At 38.0% G+C, this 14,981-nt stretch overlaps 1 protein-coding gene across 1 annotated transcript in view; it reads left to right on the top strand.

Moving 5' to 3' along the window:
- LOC134492554 (F-box/LRR-repeat protein 2-like) overlaps positions 1-14,981 on the top strand; it is a 55,053-nt gene that overhangs the window by 13,445 nt on the left and 26,627 nt on the right. Inside the window, exons 2-3 of the mRNA XM_063296712.1 lie at positions 8,431-8,600; positions 14,710-14,864. Of these exons, the coding sequence (XP_063152782.1) occupies positions 8,431-8,600; positions 14,710-14,864 (325 nt within the window). The remainder of the gene's footprint in view (positions 1-8,430; positions 8,601-14,709; positions 14,865-14,981) is intronic.

The raw sequence follows: 14,981 nt of genomic DNA, 5'->3' as shown, positions 1-14,981 counted from the left end.
CCGTGGGGCTGTCGCTCCACGCCCGTTGCTGGGGTGCGATGTGGGGCGCGGGGTCCTCCGCTGGTTTCGGAAGTCGTGCTGCTCCCTCCCGCGGTCGGGTTGCCTCCGTCGCCATCTCCCCTTGGGGTTGGAGCTGAGGCTCGGGTCGGGTTGGGTGGGCGTCCATGGCTCCGGGAGTCCGCGGTGCCTCTGGCCTTGGTCGGTCCTCCTCTGTCTCTTGCCGCGCGGCTCGCCTTCCTTGCCCGCGCCGTTCCGGCCTCATCTTGCTGGTCTTCTCGCCGTCTACTCCTCCCGCGGCTCGTTGTCGTCCGGTGGGGCTCGGCGAGGCTGAGTTTATGACTCTCAGCTTTATGTCATGCGCTGCCTCCCCCTGAATAACAATCAGACACTGGTTTGCGAATCAGGCTCTGGTTTATTGCAGGGCAGGTACAGCGTTGGTAGAAAAAAGCTGAGAGTGACAGGAGCGCGCCGGTGCGGGGTTTAAATACCCCGCGCCGGTCAGCGCCCCCTCGCTCACGGTCACGTCACCCCCCTTTGTCCCATGCGTTGCCCTGCCGGTGGGTGAGGGTTTCCGGGATCGCCCATCGGCAGGTTTCCATTCTTCTGCTGATTGCTTTCAGCTGGGCGATCCCCGTTGTATTGCCGCTGATGGTTTGGGTGGCTCCGTGATTCCTTTGGCTATTGTTTGTTGGCCGTTAGTCGTTGTAGGTTGATGGCTACTTAACTTGTACCCCTTCACCTATTTCCTTGTCATTGTCATGAGTGCCATTGCGCTGATGACTTTAGCTCAACGGCACTCATGACACAATGTATTAAAATTAAATTAAAACTGACAATAGTGCATTTACCAACTGTGGGTCTATATGTGCTGTGCTAAGTGGAACTATGGTCTTGCACAAGCAATCCAAAAAGAAAAGGCAAACAGGAAATATGACAAAGAATTCCTGAATATGGGATTTCATTGGGCTGGATGCTCTTCCTCAGCTTTTAGTAATCAAAAATTTGTGCCGAAAAACATTCTTGGCCAGCAAGTTTGTAAGTTGTTGTTATGGCGTTGGGCACATAAAATAATTGAAGTTGGTAAGTAAATACTTGATTTTGGGTTACAATGTTTGGTACAAAATTTGGTTTAAAAATGTCTTTAAAAATGGAGGGGATGGGAAGACATACACAAATACAGCTAAAATCATAATTGTATTTGCTATGTGAACTTCCATGCTCAAAGATGAAAACACAGGGAGAGAGTACTTATTTAACTGGGTGACCCTTTCATTTTCCAAACGTCTATGAAGTGGTCCATTATTGTAGAAAACACTGACATTAACTGTTAGGACTGTGAAAGTGTCAAAGAAGGTTGGGTTACTGAAGTTTAAAAGGTAATGAACGAAATGTATGGCTTCTTCTCCCCACTCATTTTGCACAGGCAAATGCATCCCCACCTGTCCCAAGCACTGCCATATTGGTTTAAGGTGCCTGTTTCTCTAATTAGTCGAAGGGAAAAAAATGCATGAGATATTGCTTTAAGGTTCCTCTTAAAACTAGCTACAGAAAACAGGTGTGCAGCACGGGATTTGGTGCTGCAGATGAACTTCTAAAAACTGGAAAATGCTTTGGATAGTTGCTATAAAGGAAAACAAATAGAAGGTAATTTGCTCTAGGTGAGTAGCTCCAGGCTTGTGTTCGTTCCCACAGTGAATTCCAAACCAAACACTTGACACCTTGGATAAACACAGGCAGGCAATTAGATGCAGCCAAGTTCTGTCTTTCAGCAATGTGTGAAATTTTGCATAAGGGGTATGTTTTAGGTTTGTTTTTGTAAGGTGCATGAACTTTGCATCATAACACCCCCCCCCCAAAAAAACCCACAAAAAAGTGGCTGAAGTAGTTTGCGGAAAGGGAAGGAGAAGTAAGTTTTAACAAAAGTTTCAGTATAAGTTGTACATGTAGAACAGAGGATGTAAGAAGTCGAGTAATTCAGAATGAGTTTGATTTATTGGACCTTTGCTGACATCCCATTGATTTGGTTAGTATTCGAATTCCATTTAGATTAGTAGACATCATCTTTTCTGTTCTTTCATTCTGTTATAGTAGTTCTGACTGTCTAAAAAGCGAATGCTTTCTTCACATATGATGTAAACTGTAATGTTCTAAAACTTCACAAGAAAAGGGAAAGGAAAGAAAATGCTGATCAATAATATGATTGGCACAAGTAAAAAAATGTGATACTTGACATAAGCAAACACGCTTTCTTTCTCAGAAGTGCAATAATAAATAAAGTGTAAGAACCTCCAAAGCTGTCCGCAGATAATGTCATCTCCCTCCAAGCGCCTTGTGTGTGTGTGTGTGTGTGTGTGTGCGCGTGTGGGGATAGGGGGAGTAGGCCTGTTTGGAAAAAGTTAAAGATTAAGTCAGTAACCATTTGTTTGCACAGCTTTAGCAGGTGATTGTGCTCTGTAAGAACATTTGAGCTTTGAGCCCTTTGTATCAAGCAAAACACCACCACCAAATCTAACATCTTAAATGCAAAGAGATATCAGGTTATAATTTTAGCCATAAAAATTGTTCTGATTCTTACAAATGTAATGCTATTAATGCTGTATATATTTGAGATATTTTTTCTTTAAACTATTGTTAGCCATAATGGTGCTTTACCTTATTTAAATGGGTATATCTATTGCTCACTGTAGAAAACAAACTTAGCTAGTTTTCTATTGTTTTGTAATTAATTCTCTTTAGGCCAAGTTCTGTGGTATACATGGAAGCTATGCCCAGTTACAATGTTGCAGTGTTTAGCATATTTTGTTCTAATTTGACACCATCTAGATGCACTAATACTATATATCCCAGATTTCCCAGCCAGCATTTACTCCCAGATTGAGTAAATGCTGGCTGGGAAATCCCAAACAAAGTTGGGCTGAAGTGTTTAATTAGGGTCTAAGGGAGCTGGCTTTAAGGCCCTGCTCAGTCACAAAACTTACTAGATTTCATGGGACTGTTGTGAAGAAAAAGCAAAAGCTGAGGTAGCCTTGATATGGTGCCTAAGCTTCTTGAAAGGTTGGTATAAACATGTAATAAATAAAATTCAGTGGAGGATACATTTTTGCAGCCATCTCTGTGTTGATCCATTGCTCTCTTCTGTATCTAAATTAAGTTGGATAGAGGAATATGAATATATAGAGGTAGGTTGTTCTGAGAATAAAGTAAGAAAAGGGTTATTGAGGCTTCTAGAGTTGGAGAGAATCTATAGTGAAGAAAGGAGTTCTGCCCAGCTCTTGAACAGGGATACAATCAGGTAAGTTTAAGCTCTAAGCATACTAGATTTAAGGGGAATCTGTTTTAGATGGTGATAGGTATTACAGGTAGTCCTTGTTGAATGACCACTTGCTTAGTGACCGCTCAAAGTTACAATGGCGCTGAATGAGGGGGACTTATGACTGTTCTTCATAGTTGCAGCTGTTGCAGCATCCTTGCGGTCATGTGATCACAATTTGGGCGCTTGGCAACGAGTTTGCAATTACAACAGTTGCAATGTCCCATGGTCACGTGATCACCATTTGCAACCTTCACTGCTGGCTTCCAACAAGTAAAGTCAGTGGGGAACCTGGCAGGAGATTGCAAATGGCAATGATATGACCATGGGATGCTGCAACCACTCAAGGTTCGCTTAACGATGGAAACTGGGACTGCCACAGCTGCCATCGTAAGTTGGCATGATCATGTGACATTGCGCTTTACGACCACGTCATTTAATGATGGAGTTGCCAGTCCCAATTATCATTGTTAAGTGAGGACTACCTGTACTTCAGTCACAGTGAAGTGTGGTAAGCTGGTGTGACTGCATATGAGTGCTTTTGCTGGGTTGGGCTCACGAATTCTCTCCTGCAGGAAAGAGCAAAGTTCAAGGCTCCTGTTGGGACTTCTGAAAATCAAATAGATGAAAGAATAAAAGATTCATTTCATATTTGTCAAGCTCTTAACAGTAGAATATATAAATTATATAACATTATCTTTTTGTTTTAAATACTAATGCCATAACAACTCTGCCAGATAAAGTAATAATGTATTGGTTCTTAAAAATGCAAAGAAATCTTTTTGTTTTCTCCATTGTAGGACAAGAGCCATGTTAGTCTATAGTAGCAAAAAATCAGGAGGCACCTGATAGCATCTTTTTCAACCAACAAATATATTCAAAGGCCTAAATTTTCACTGCAGGTCATGAAAACTTAGGCCTCTGAATAAAATTTGTTTGATGGAAAAGGTATTATCAGATTCCCACTGTTTCCTGACTAAGCGATTGGAAAGTTCGCACAACAGCTTAATGCTGATTCTGTTGCTAGGTACCCTAGCCAAGTGGTGATAACTTCACAACAAACGTGCAAGAAAAAACAAACCATTCAAAGAAAGTCCTTTTCTTGATTTTTCTTGACTTACTCTTTTCTTGTAATGCTGTTGACAATGGGCATCAGATTGCTTCTTGCTGCATTAAAGCAATTTCATTAAAATAAATTGTTTAGATACCCTTGCTACGTTATGGGTAAATATCTCCCTTTCTTCTGAAATTGTTTTCACATGCAGAAGCTGCAAATCAGTCATTCGTGTCTTAACATAAACTGACTGAATCAGCTAGGAAGGAACTGCTTCCTTAAGCAAAGAGAAAAAGCTGAAAATACAAGAGAGGTCTCAGCTGGGATGAACCCTGGGAAATAAGATCCTTTTTCAGTTGAAAATTAAAACTGTTTCACCTAACAGCAAAAAAGACAGAGGCAAAAATCTTAGAAATGCAATTGTAATTTTAAGCTAGGGCATGTGAAACTTTATGTATGATTTCAGTTATTTTTTTGGATAAGAATTGTATTGTGCTTTTTAACACTTGCCCTGGTAACTTAAGTGTTCTATCTAGAGTCAAGCAGTGAAAAACTAACTAGCTCCTGAGTTCAACAACACTTTGTTGTTTGTGTTGGTATTTCTTTGTTTTTGCAAGGAACAAGCCATTAAGTTACTATGGTAACAAATCACTCTGGCAGGGTGAACAGGTCAAACTTAAGTATCCTCAGGTTGGGTGTGAAAAGAATGACCATATAAGGAAATTGCCTGGAAGGAATTTGCCTGGGCTTGTTACAGTTTCAGTTTCCTTTCTGTAGCCCCTCCTTCCAGTCCTCTCACCTCTGTGCGTGTGAATGCATGGGCCTGTAAATATGTTTTTGTGCTTTCTGTAAATACATTTACTTTTATAGAAATGCCTGGTGTGTGTTTTTTCTGATCTCTCAGGCCAAACGCTTTCCAGCGCACACTCACAGTTTGCCGGTTGTGGAATCTTGATGGAGGAGCTGAATAGTAGGATCTACTTCTAGGAATGAAGCAAAGTATATCTAAAAGCAAATGGTTCTTCAGTCAAGAGCAACAAAGCTCAGGTTCTTTACACCTTGGGGACTTATAAGTTGTTAAATTAAAACAAACCACAATCTTGAGCTCCTGGAAGACAGGCAATCTCTCTCTCTCTCTCTCTCTCTTTGATATCCTGCCTTTCATTTAGAAGCTCAGTATAGTGTATAAAGCACTTTTTGATTGATTAATGATCAATGACACTGCTAGTCAGTGTCAGCTGTTAGCAACCACATAAATAGCACAACATTTTGTGTTGTGCACCAATTACACCCTTTCCTGGATCGGGAAGCCCTTCAAACAGTCACTCATGCCCTGGTCATCTCCCATATAGACTATTACAATGTGCTCTACATGGGGCTACCCTTAAAGAGTATCCGGAAGCTTCAGCTGGTCCAGAATGCAGATGTGCAGGTTATTTTTGGTGCCCCTAGAAGGGTGCATATAACACCTTTGCAGAGAGAGCTGCACTGGGTACCAGTTTGCTTCTAGGTCCAATTAAAGGTGTTGGTTATTACCTTTAAAGCCCTACATGGCATGGGGCCAGGTTACCTGAGGGACCCTCATCCCCATGACATCAACCCATCCCACCCAGTCATGCAGAGAGAGCATGTTGCGGACCCCGTCTGTAAAAGAATTCCATCTGGCGGGGTGGAATGAGCCTTCTCTGCAGTGGCACCTGCCCTCTGGAACATCCTGCCACAGGAGGTCAGGCAAGCTCCATCCCTTTTGACCTTCAGGAAGTCCCTGAAGACTTGGCTTTGCTGCCAGGCTTGGGATGGGCATGTGGGGAGTCATTCTTGGGGATGTCTGGCACCTTAGAGTGCTCCCCTCATATTTATGATCTTTTACAGCCATCTGGATTTCTATTCTATTTTTAAATTTTATATTGTATTATATTTTATGTTACATTATGATTATTGTTTTGATGTTTTAATTGATTAATTTATTGTAAACGTCTCAGAGTCCCTCCTTGGGGGGAGATCTGTGGTAGTACAAGTTTGAGATATAAATAGACCTTCTCAAGAATAGATCTGTCCCCAGACTGGCCCTTCAGAACATAAGAAGTGCCCTGCTGGATTGGACCCCTAGCTCATCTAGTCCAGCAGTCTGTTCTCACAGTGGCCAACTGCACAAGGAAGCACACTAGTCTCCCATCAAGGCTAATAGCCATTGATCCTCATGACTTCCATGAATTTAGACTTGCAAGATTTTGTTATTGCAGCCAGTTTCAATAAAAGAAGTATTTGCCTATCTTTGGAGTTTGTTCTCCTGGTCTGGCCTGCTTACTGGGGCTGACAACAACCTGGTACCTCTGTCTTATAGTTCAGTGAATTAGGGAGGTGTCTTGCCTGAGCTGCTGCTGAATACTATTGTGGACTTAAAAGTGCTTCGTGCACTTTTGCCTAGGCAATGGATCCTGCATACTTTTGTCAAGGTAATTTTCCTTACTCCCTACAATAGGGCAGATTCCCACTTCCAGCTTAACCCAGTGTTAATATGGGACATTCTTTACTGCAGAGTTCTTGCAAAGGATTAATATCTATCTTAGCGATACTCTTTAAATGGTCATTCCTCCTAGCTAGGATGGTTATTGGATCCTTCTGGATAGCATTGCAAGACTACTTCCTTGTGAACTCTTTGGTTTTCCTCTAATCTTGGCCATTGTTGTGACTTATGGTTTGTTTCTTTTTCTTGCCTTCTAGCTTATCTTCTGGTTCTGATTTGTTCTTCGGTCTTGTCCACTGCTTGTCCTAAATCTCTTGGTTATTGTCTCACTTTAGATAGCTGCCAATTTATAAATACCAACTGCTGGCAATTACAAATATCTTGAGTTCTCAATTTGGTCATATGCCACTTTTATTACTAGTATATATAGTCTATATTTCAAGATTTCCTTCAATATATTTTCAAAATAGTTCTATGTGGTAAATACCGTACCATATTATTATATGGTATACATTTATAGCTGTAGTCCTTCGTACTGTATACCTAAAGTGGAATAAACTTCACTGATTCTGATGGAGCTTGCACCTGTGTAAACATGCGTGGGACAACGCTGTAGATTTGTGTGGCATGTTGAAAGGTATAAGGTTGGATCTGAAGAATCATTAATGGAAGAAAACCAACCAATTCTGCTGTGTGCAAACACTTTTAAGAATCAGCACAGTCATTCTTGAACACTTGTCATTGCTTCTGGAAATGATTGCACATAGTTTTAATAAAAGCAGTTTATCTCCTTTTCCTCATTACTCTATAGCAAGGTGTTTAATTGAGTTAGAATGAAAGGAGGGGTACCGTTCAATTTTTCTGCTTGAATGTTGCCTAGTGTTTACTTGGTACACAAAGTTTGTGATTCAAAGAGCTACTTTAGAAGAGGCTGAGCTAAATAAGCTATTTTGCCTCACTCAGTGGGATTTTTAGAATTTACTCAGTAAATGAATAATTATCATTAGAGACTGCCTTAGCAGACATTTCTTAAAACGCTACTTTCGTAACATTATGTGGTGTATCATTAGCACACCCAAGTTGGAATTGCTTTCTCCACATGGATATACAATAGGAATCATCAGGATAATGTATTAATAAGAGATGTACAGCCCTGACTTGTATGATAAATTTGATTACAGTTACACTGGCATTTTCCTGTGTCATCAAAATAACACTGCAACGTTCTTTCTCTGTATCCCATGAGTCTTCTATGCTGTTGATCTATCAGATATAGTGGTTGGAATGTAAAATAGGGTTTGGAAAAAATCTAACTTCAAATCTCCACCTGTCAAATTCAGTGGATGATTGTGGTGAGCAGTCTCCACAATTCATCTCCAAAGAAAAGGAAATCACACATTTTGCCCTAAACTTTGCTGGGGAATGTTGGTAAATGCATATTAATTGGAGGAGATTGGCGGTGATATAAATTTAATTAATAATTTAATTAATAAATTAATAATAATGTTTTATTCTCATTTATAAATGAAATTTTGTAAAGAGTTTCTAGTTGATGAATAAACATCAACCTGAACTAAACAAACTGGGTTATTTCCCTAGGGAAGAAGATTCAACTTAAAGATTGCCACTGCTTGAACGATGATTGGTTGATTAGTTTAGGGAAACACCACCCTGAACGTTTCACCCTTGATCATTGCCATGATAAAGATCAGAGAATTTCTGAGGTTGGGCTAAAGCAATTTTTCCAGTACTGTGAAGGATTTCTCAAGGTAATGTCCATTTTAGATATAAAGCTTGGTTTTGTTTTTGTAATTATGGTAAATTGAGAAATATTTATGATTTTTAATTAGAATTTTATTAAGACTTTGAATTTTACTATTCTGCGTGAACATAGTATAATATCAGTGAAATAAGAAATAAAGTTTCTTCTTTCCTGCTTCCTGAAAAGCCAGTGAAGTCATCTGAAGAATAGGAAATGGAGTCCTGTATTCAGTAGTCCTATATTCAGTATCAGATAGAGGTTGATTTTTTCTTCTTTCAGCAATAGTTTTAACATCAGTGTTGTTCAAGGTTTTTTTTTTCAACTTTGAGGAGGTAGACAGCTAATTATATAAATAAAAATATAAGTATAAAACTACTGAGTTCTGATGCTCACAATGGGCTATACTCTTCCCATTTTAATACAATATCAGTAATATCAACTTCAGGAAATGAAAAATATAGTCTATTTAAAGCCAAGCTCTACTCACTTCATTGAGGTTTCCATATTTATATTAATTCTGATTTGCAATGAAGTATGAGTAAGGGTAGATTAGATATTTTTATCCAATTAGTTCCTCCTCTTGTAGAATCTCTTCCATCCAAGAACACCCAAGGAGATCTTATTTAATTCTCTCTTCTAAGTCCTCGGAATAGGTACTGGAGGGCTCCTCAGGTAAAAATTTTAAAGGACTGTAGGGAAGAGCGATAAGTCCTGTATTATGCACGGAAGTTCACTTACACTTATTAGGTTTGACCTAAATATAACCAGCTTAAAATCTGACAACACAAAATAATACAGATCACTCTAACTATTGCATTAATAGAGAGACACTTCATAAACAGAAAGTGAATATGATCATTGATCCAAAAATACATATTTAGAATAGCATTGTCTTTTCAACACTGAAGTGAAATTTTTTTGCTATAACCCAAGCTTCATAAATGATGATTCTTCCTATATTCCAATTTTTGGTATATAATTTGAAAGTACATTCCCATTTTCAACCCATTTTTACCTCTGTAACTCCATATTACCAAACATATGGCTGTTAAACCAAAGCAGGGCTATAGTGGAACAAACCCACTATAGAAGAGTTTCTCCTTTTTTACTCTTCCAGCATGATCAAGTTGACAGCCAATTCTTTTTAAACATTCTGTGGGGTGCCCAATAGACATGAAAGTAAATATTTTATTGAATTAGTTTCATCTTAAGATCATAAGAAATACACATAGCAATGTTTAAAGCTATTAGCCACTGACTGGTCAATATGGGACATTCTTTACTGCAGAGTTCTTGTGAAGGATTAATATCCATGTTAGTGATGCTCCTTAAATGGTCACCCAAAATACTGTAGACCTGGAATCATCCAAAACATATTCCAATACTAACAATAATTCAGGATATTTAAATGCTACTAATGTATATGGACCAAATTTTGAATAGCCATAATGGAAGGAAGAGAGCCAGTTTGGTGTAGTGGTTAAGGCATCAGGCTAGAAATTGGGAGACTGGGAGTTCTAGTCCCACCTGGACCTGAAGTCAGCTGGCTGACCTTGGGCCAGTCACTCACTCTCAGCTCTAGGAAGGAAGCAACGGCAAACCTCTTTTGAAAAACCTTGCCAAGAAAACTGCAGAGACTAGTCCAGGCACTTGCCAGGAGTCAGCACTGACTTGAAGGCACACACACACAAATGAAGAAAATTTAGGGGTTTCTCTTTCCTATAGAAGAACTTTTTCATTTTTTTTATTTTTCATTCTGCTTATAATAATTTAGAGGTATTAGGTGAGGCATACCTCTAAGTAAATATATCAGCCTTAAAGTCATATCTATTATTAATATATTTTTGCTTTATTAATCATGTTTAACTTTTCTATAAATTCAACAGAATTTTTAACCATCTGCTTTTGACAATTTTTATCTGAGATTAAAATTTGATGTATTTCTGTCTACACATGATGAAAGTTTCCTTGGAATTATCACCAGGAGATTATAATGGGATTATCAGGAGATATTTAAAGTACTCAAACAACAAATGGAACTCTACTTTTTACAAAGTTTCATAGAAACATTAGAGCCTGCAGGAAATGTTAGACATTCCAGTGAATTGAATAACCTGATAAATTACTTACGTTGTACAATATAAATATTTTTGTACAATGTACAATATTGTATAAGACATAACATATCAACTGCATTAATAACAGCTTGCATTCAGTCCACTTGTTCTTATACTGAACATGTCTTCCTTTTATCTAATAAGACAGATCAGGGGTTCCAAAATCAAATTAATATATCTGTAATATGTGTGCGAATAGGGACATGGTGGCGCTGCGGGTTAAACCGCTGAGCTTCTGAGCTTGCCGATCGGAAGGTCAGCGGTTTGAATCCGTGTGACGGGGTGAGCTCCCGTTGCTAGTCCCAGCTCCTGCCAACCTAGCAGTTCGAAAACATGCCAGTATGAGTAGATTAATAGGTACTGCTTCGGCGGGCAGGTAACGGCGTTCCGTTTAGTCATGCCGGCCACATGACCACGGAAGTGTCTATGGACAAACGCCGGCTCTTTGGCTTTGAAATGGAGATGAGCGCCGCCCCCTAGAGTCAGACACAACTGAACTTAATGTCAAGGGAAACTTTTACCTTTACCTAATGTGTGTGCCAGGGTTACTGTCAATAATTTGCATCAATATTTAACAAAGAAAGTGGATGGTAGCTTGCACAACAACAGTTATAGTCTAACTAAAGAAGGAGGAAAAGCTGTTTTTTAAAAATGCATCATTATAGACCTCCAGTAATATTAGGGCAAAGGATTCAATCTATGTTTTACACCACTCAATATTTATTTATGAATTTTTAAATTTACCAACCCCTGTGGTTGATGTACATCAAGTCAATGTACATAAGTAACAGCTGCAGCCAATGCAATACAGGTAGGCCTTGGGTAATGACCATTCATTCAGCAACTGTTCAGAGCTAACGATGATGCTGAACGAATGGTACTTATGACAGGCCCTCGTAGTTCCTGCTGTCACAGCATGCCTGCGGTCACATGATAATGATTTCCAGCATTTTCTACCAGCTTCCCATGAGCAAAGTCAATGGGGAAGGTGGCAGGAAGTTGGAAGTAGGGGTCATGTGAGATCCTTGCTTAATGACCTGTGTGGTCCTTGTTTAATGATGGCGACCAAGACTGCTGTTGCTAAGTGATGTGGTCATGTGATGTGCTTTATGACTGTAATTGTTTATTTAAATATATAATCATTCCAACTCCTCTTTTCCTGGTATCCATTAGAGAGGAATGCAGCTAAATAAGCAACTTGATTGTGTATATTCTTAGGAAGAGCTATATTATATAAAAAGTGGTAATTTCTTCCTTGGCTGCATTTGACTCAATTTTGTACAATCAAGAATGTATTTTAGATTAATATATTGCATTAAAATCATTATATACTTTACTCTGGGAATCCTTAATAGTAGAAATAACATTACAACTTTTTAACAGTTTCAGCCAATAGGTTAATTTACCAGGTTTTTCATCAGCTCTCATTACCTTTGCTTTATACAATTCAATGTTTTAAGTGTGTAGAAGGCACTACAGTCCTATTTAGTGTTCATAAAAGCTTTATACAGTTCTAAGGTGGGTTGTCTAACATATGTGCTCAAAAATTCTTTACCTATTTTTACCCCCAAATTTTGAAGTTTAATTTTTTTAACTTTGATTTTTCAATGAAGCATAAATAATAATATGACCTCATCTGTATGTGTTAAAGACACCCCAAATAGTCAATAATTCACAAAATGTCTATTTATAAAAATAAATTATTGAAACTCTTGTTGCATCTTTTTATAAAAAGTGAATCCTTTAATAATGATATAGTTAAATGCCATATAGAAAAATAGGATGACTGTTTGCTGTAGTAACTGATAACGTTATTAGGGCATGATCTCATATAGCAACAGTACATATATTAAATTTATTAATCCATTCAGCTTGAATATTTTACAAGACTAAATTTTCTGTTTATTTTATTTTATTTTAAAATAACAGAATAAGAAAAGAAAACACTAAGATAATTATAATGTGACTATATACATTTTCAAAAAAGAAAAAAACATAAAAAATGCATAACAAAGTAAAAAAATACAATAGAAAAAAGAATGAATATGTAAAAGCATTAACAGTTATAATTTGATATATACTTATCTAATGTAAATAATATTCAAGTGCATATATATTAATTTCTAATACATTTATGATAGTTAGGGTTACATGCATAAGTTTTCTGTTTCAAATAATTCCAGTCTTTATTGTGAATAAAGTATTATCGGCATAGACAAGTAATGAATTATATAAAAGGCCAAAAATTAAATTCAAGGACATGCAGCATTCAGAAGAACGAGATAGCCTAGTGGCACCGAATCTTAAGAGTTTTTAAAATGATGACAAGCCTGGTTTGGTTTTCTTTATATCCAGACTAAATTTGGACAAAGCTGTCAGCTGAACTGCTGCTGTCAGTTTAAGAAGCTGCTTTCCTTCCAAGTGAGGGAGAGGTAGATATTTGTCTTCCTCATTTTTTCAGTTTTGGATCATAATCACTTAAGCAAAAAAACCAGTAGCTAATCCTTGATATGGGATTTATTTTTCTGTTTATCAATTAAGTAGCAAAGCAGTCCAAAGGAAACTCCCACTTAGCTTGGGAGTTATCAAAAATTGTAATTCAGGATTTGCCATAACAAACTGGCAGTTTGCTTCAAGCAATATAATTTCAGAGTGTGGTAATAGAAATGAGAGCTAAATGTTGGCCTAGTCTTTTTTTGAGGTCCTCCCAAGAGGATATACTGTATGTGGGGTGGGGCAGCATGCTTTGTTCTTCCTGCATGCTTTTATCTTGCAAAAGGAGTAAGTTAATTTAACCAGCTCCAGGGATGCCTTTATTTTATCCTCAGGTTGGAAGTATGGTGGTTGATATGTAATTCTTCCAACTTGACCCATGGCCTGATCCCGAATTGGAAAGACCCAGCAGCTAGGGTTACCATCCAAAAATGAAGTTTTTCTTTGATATTGGAAAAGGAAATCCAACCAATCCAAGATGCCAAGCTAGGAGCTCCAAGGTTGCAACTTTAATTAATCCTATTGCTATTTCAAGAAATGATTTCTTACTTGAGCCATTTTTGTAATCACCCGTCTAGTATCAATATTCCACTAAGATTTATTAATGTTCAAATGGCACTTTAAGATGAGAAAAGCCTAAGGAGAAACTATTTTTTTATTAAAAGATCATAAGAGACAGTACATTTAGCACACTGCAGAATAACAGCTTAGAAATTAATAACGTAAGTAGAATAAATACAATTTAAAAAGAAAAGTGATGTTTGATTTATTGTTAAACCTTTGCAAGACAGTGTCTTCCTGAGCCATTCTATACAAATTATATATTGTTAGTGCAGCTGAAATCAAGAGGTGCTTTTGTTTATCCCTGAAGTAGAAACATTTTGAGTAATTATGATGGAAGCTGACAGAAGAACTGGAGAGAACAAAAACACACTGAGAACTGCAGATACAGTATCTTTTTCTCCTTCTGTTTCTTTTGTCTCTCATAAATCATGTAGAATTGAATAGCTGCCATGAGGCATAGACCTGAGCATGAAGTAAAAGCTATAGTAATGGAATCTGGATAATCTTTATGAACCTTTGATTCTTTGATATGATTGTTACAAAAACTTTGTCTAGAATTTAATTTGAAGGGAAGTTTACTGTAATGAACTCTATTTTTTCTTCTAACCATCCTGTTGTAAATGGAAACAGTAGGATTGGGCAGTGTTTGATTCAAGGGATACTTTGGAGCATACATGGGTTTGCCTGAAGCACCTATCAGCAGTTTCTTAAACCAGACACATTTTTCCCAGGACCACATTGCAGTTGTGAGATCCCAGGAAAGAAGCAGCTGCTGTAAGGAATTTCTGACAGGTCCCAGCTTCCAAGCACTTTTTTTGCTTTACAACTGAAGCTTGGCACTGACATAATAAACAAGGTGATTGATGTATCAGAAACATTAATAAAATAATTGTTTCTGTCAACTCATTGCAATTTCCTTTTTTCCCCCCGTTTTGTATTTAGGAACTGAATATAAAAAACTGCAGTGGTTCTGGATTTAAAGGAGACAGAGTTCTACTTCATGCAAGCACCTTTTGCCATAACTTGGCAGTTGTAGATATAAGTTGGACAGGAGCTACTGATTTAGGACTCATTGCCCTAGTAAAAGCTTCTAGAAGGTATGAGAAAAACCCTGAATACCCCTATGCCACTGAATACTTATACCACCATTTTGTACAACCATTTGCAAAACAATGGGAGAGGCCAATTAGACTAATCACATCAGAGATTGCATA

The sequence above is a fragment of the Candoia aspera genome, chromosome 2, assembly GCF_035149785.1.
Source record: "Candoia aspera isolate rCanAsp1 chromosome 2, rCanAsp1.hap2, whole genome shotgun sequence".
Classification (NCBI taxonomy): Eukaryota; Metazoa; Chordata; class Lepidosauria; order Squamata; family Boidae; genus Candoia; species Candoia aspera.
Note: the sequence above shows the minus strand (reverse complement) of the source record. Positions and strands in the feature narration are given on the sequence as shown.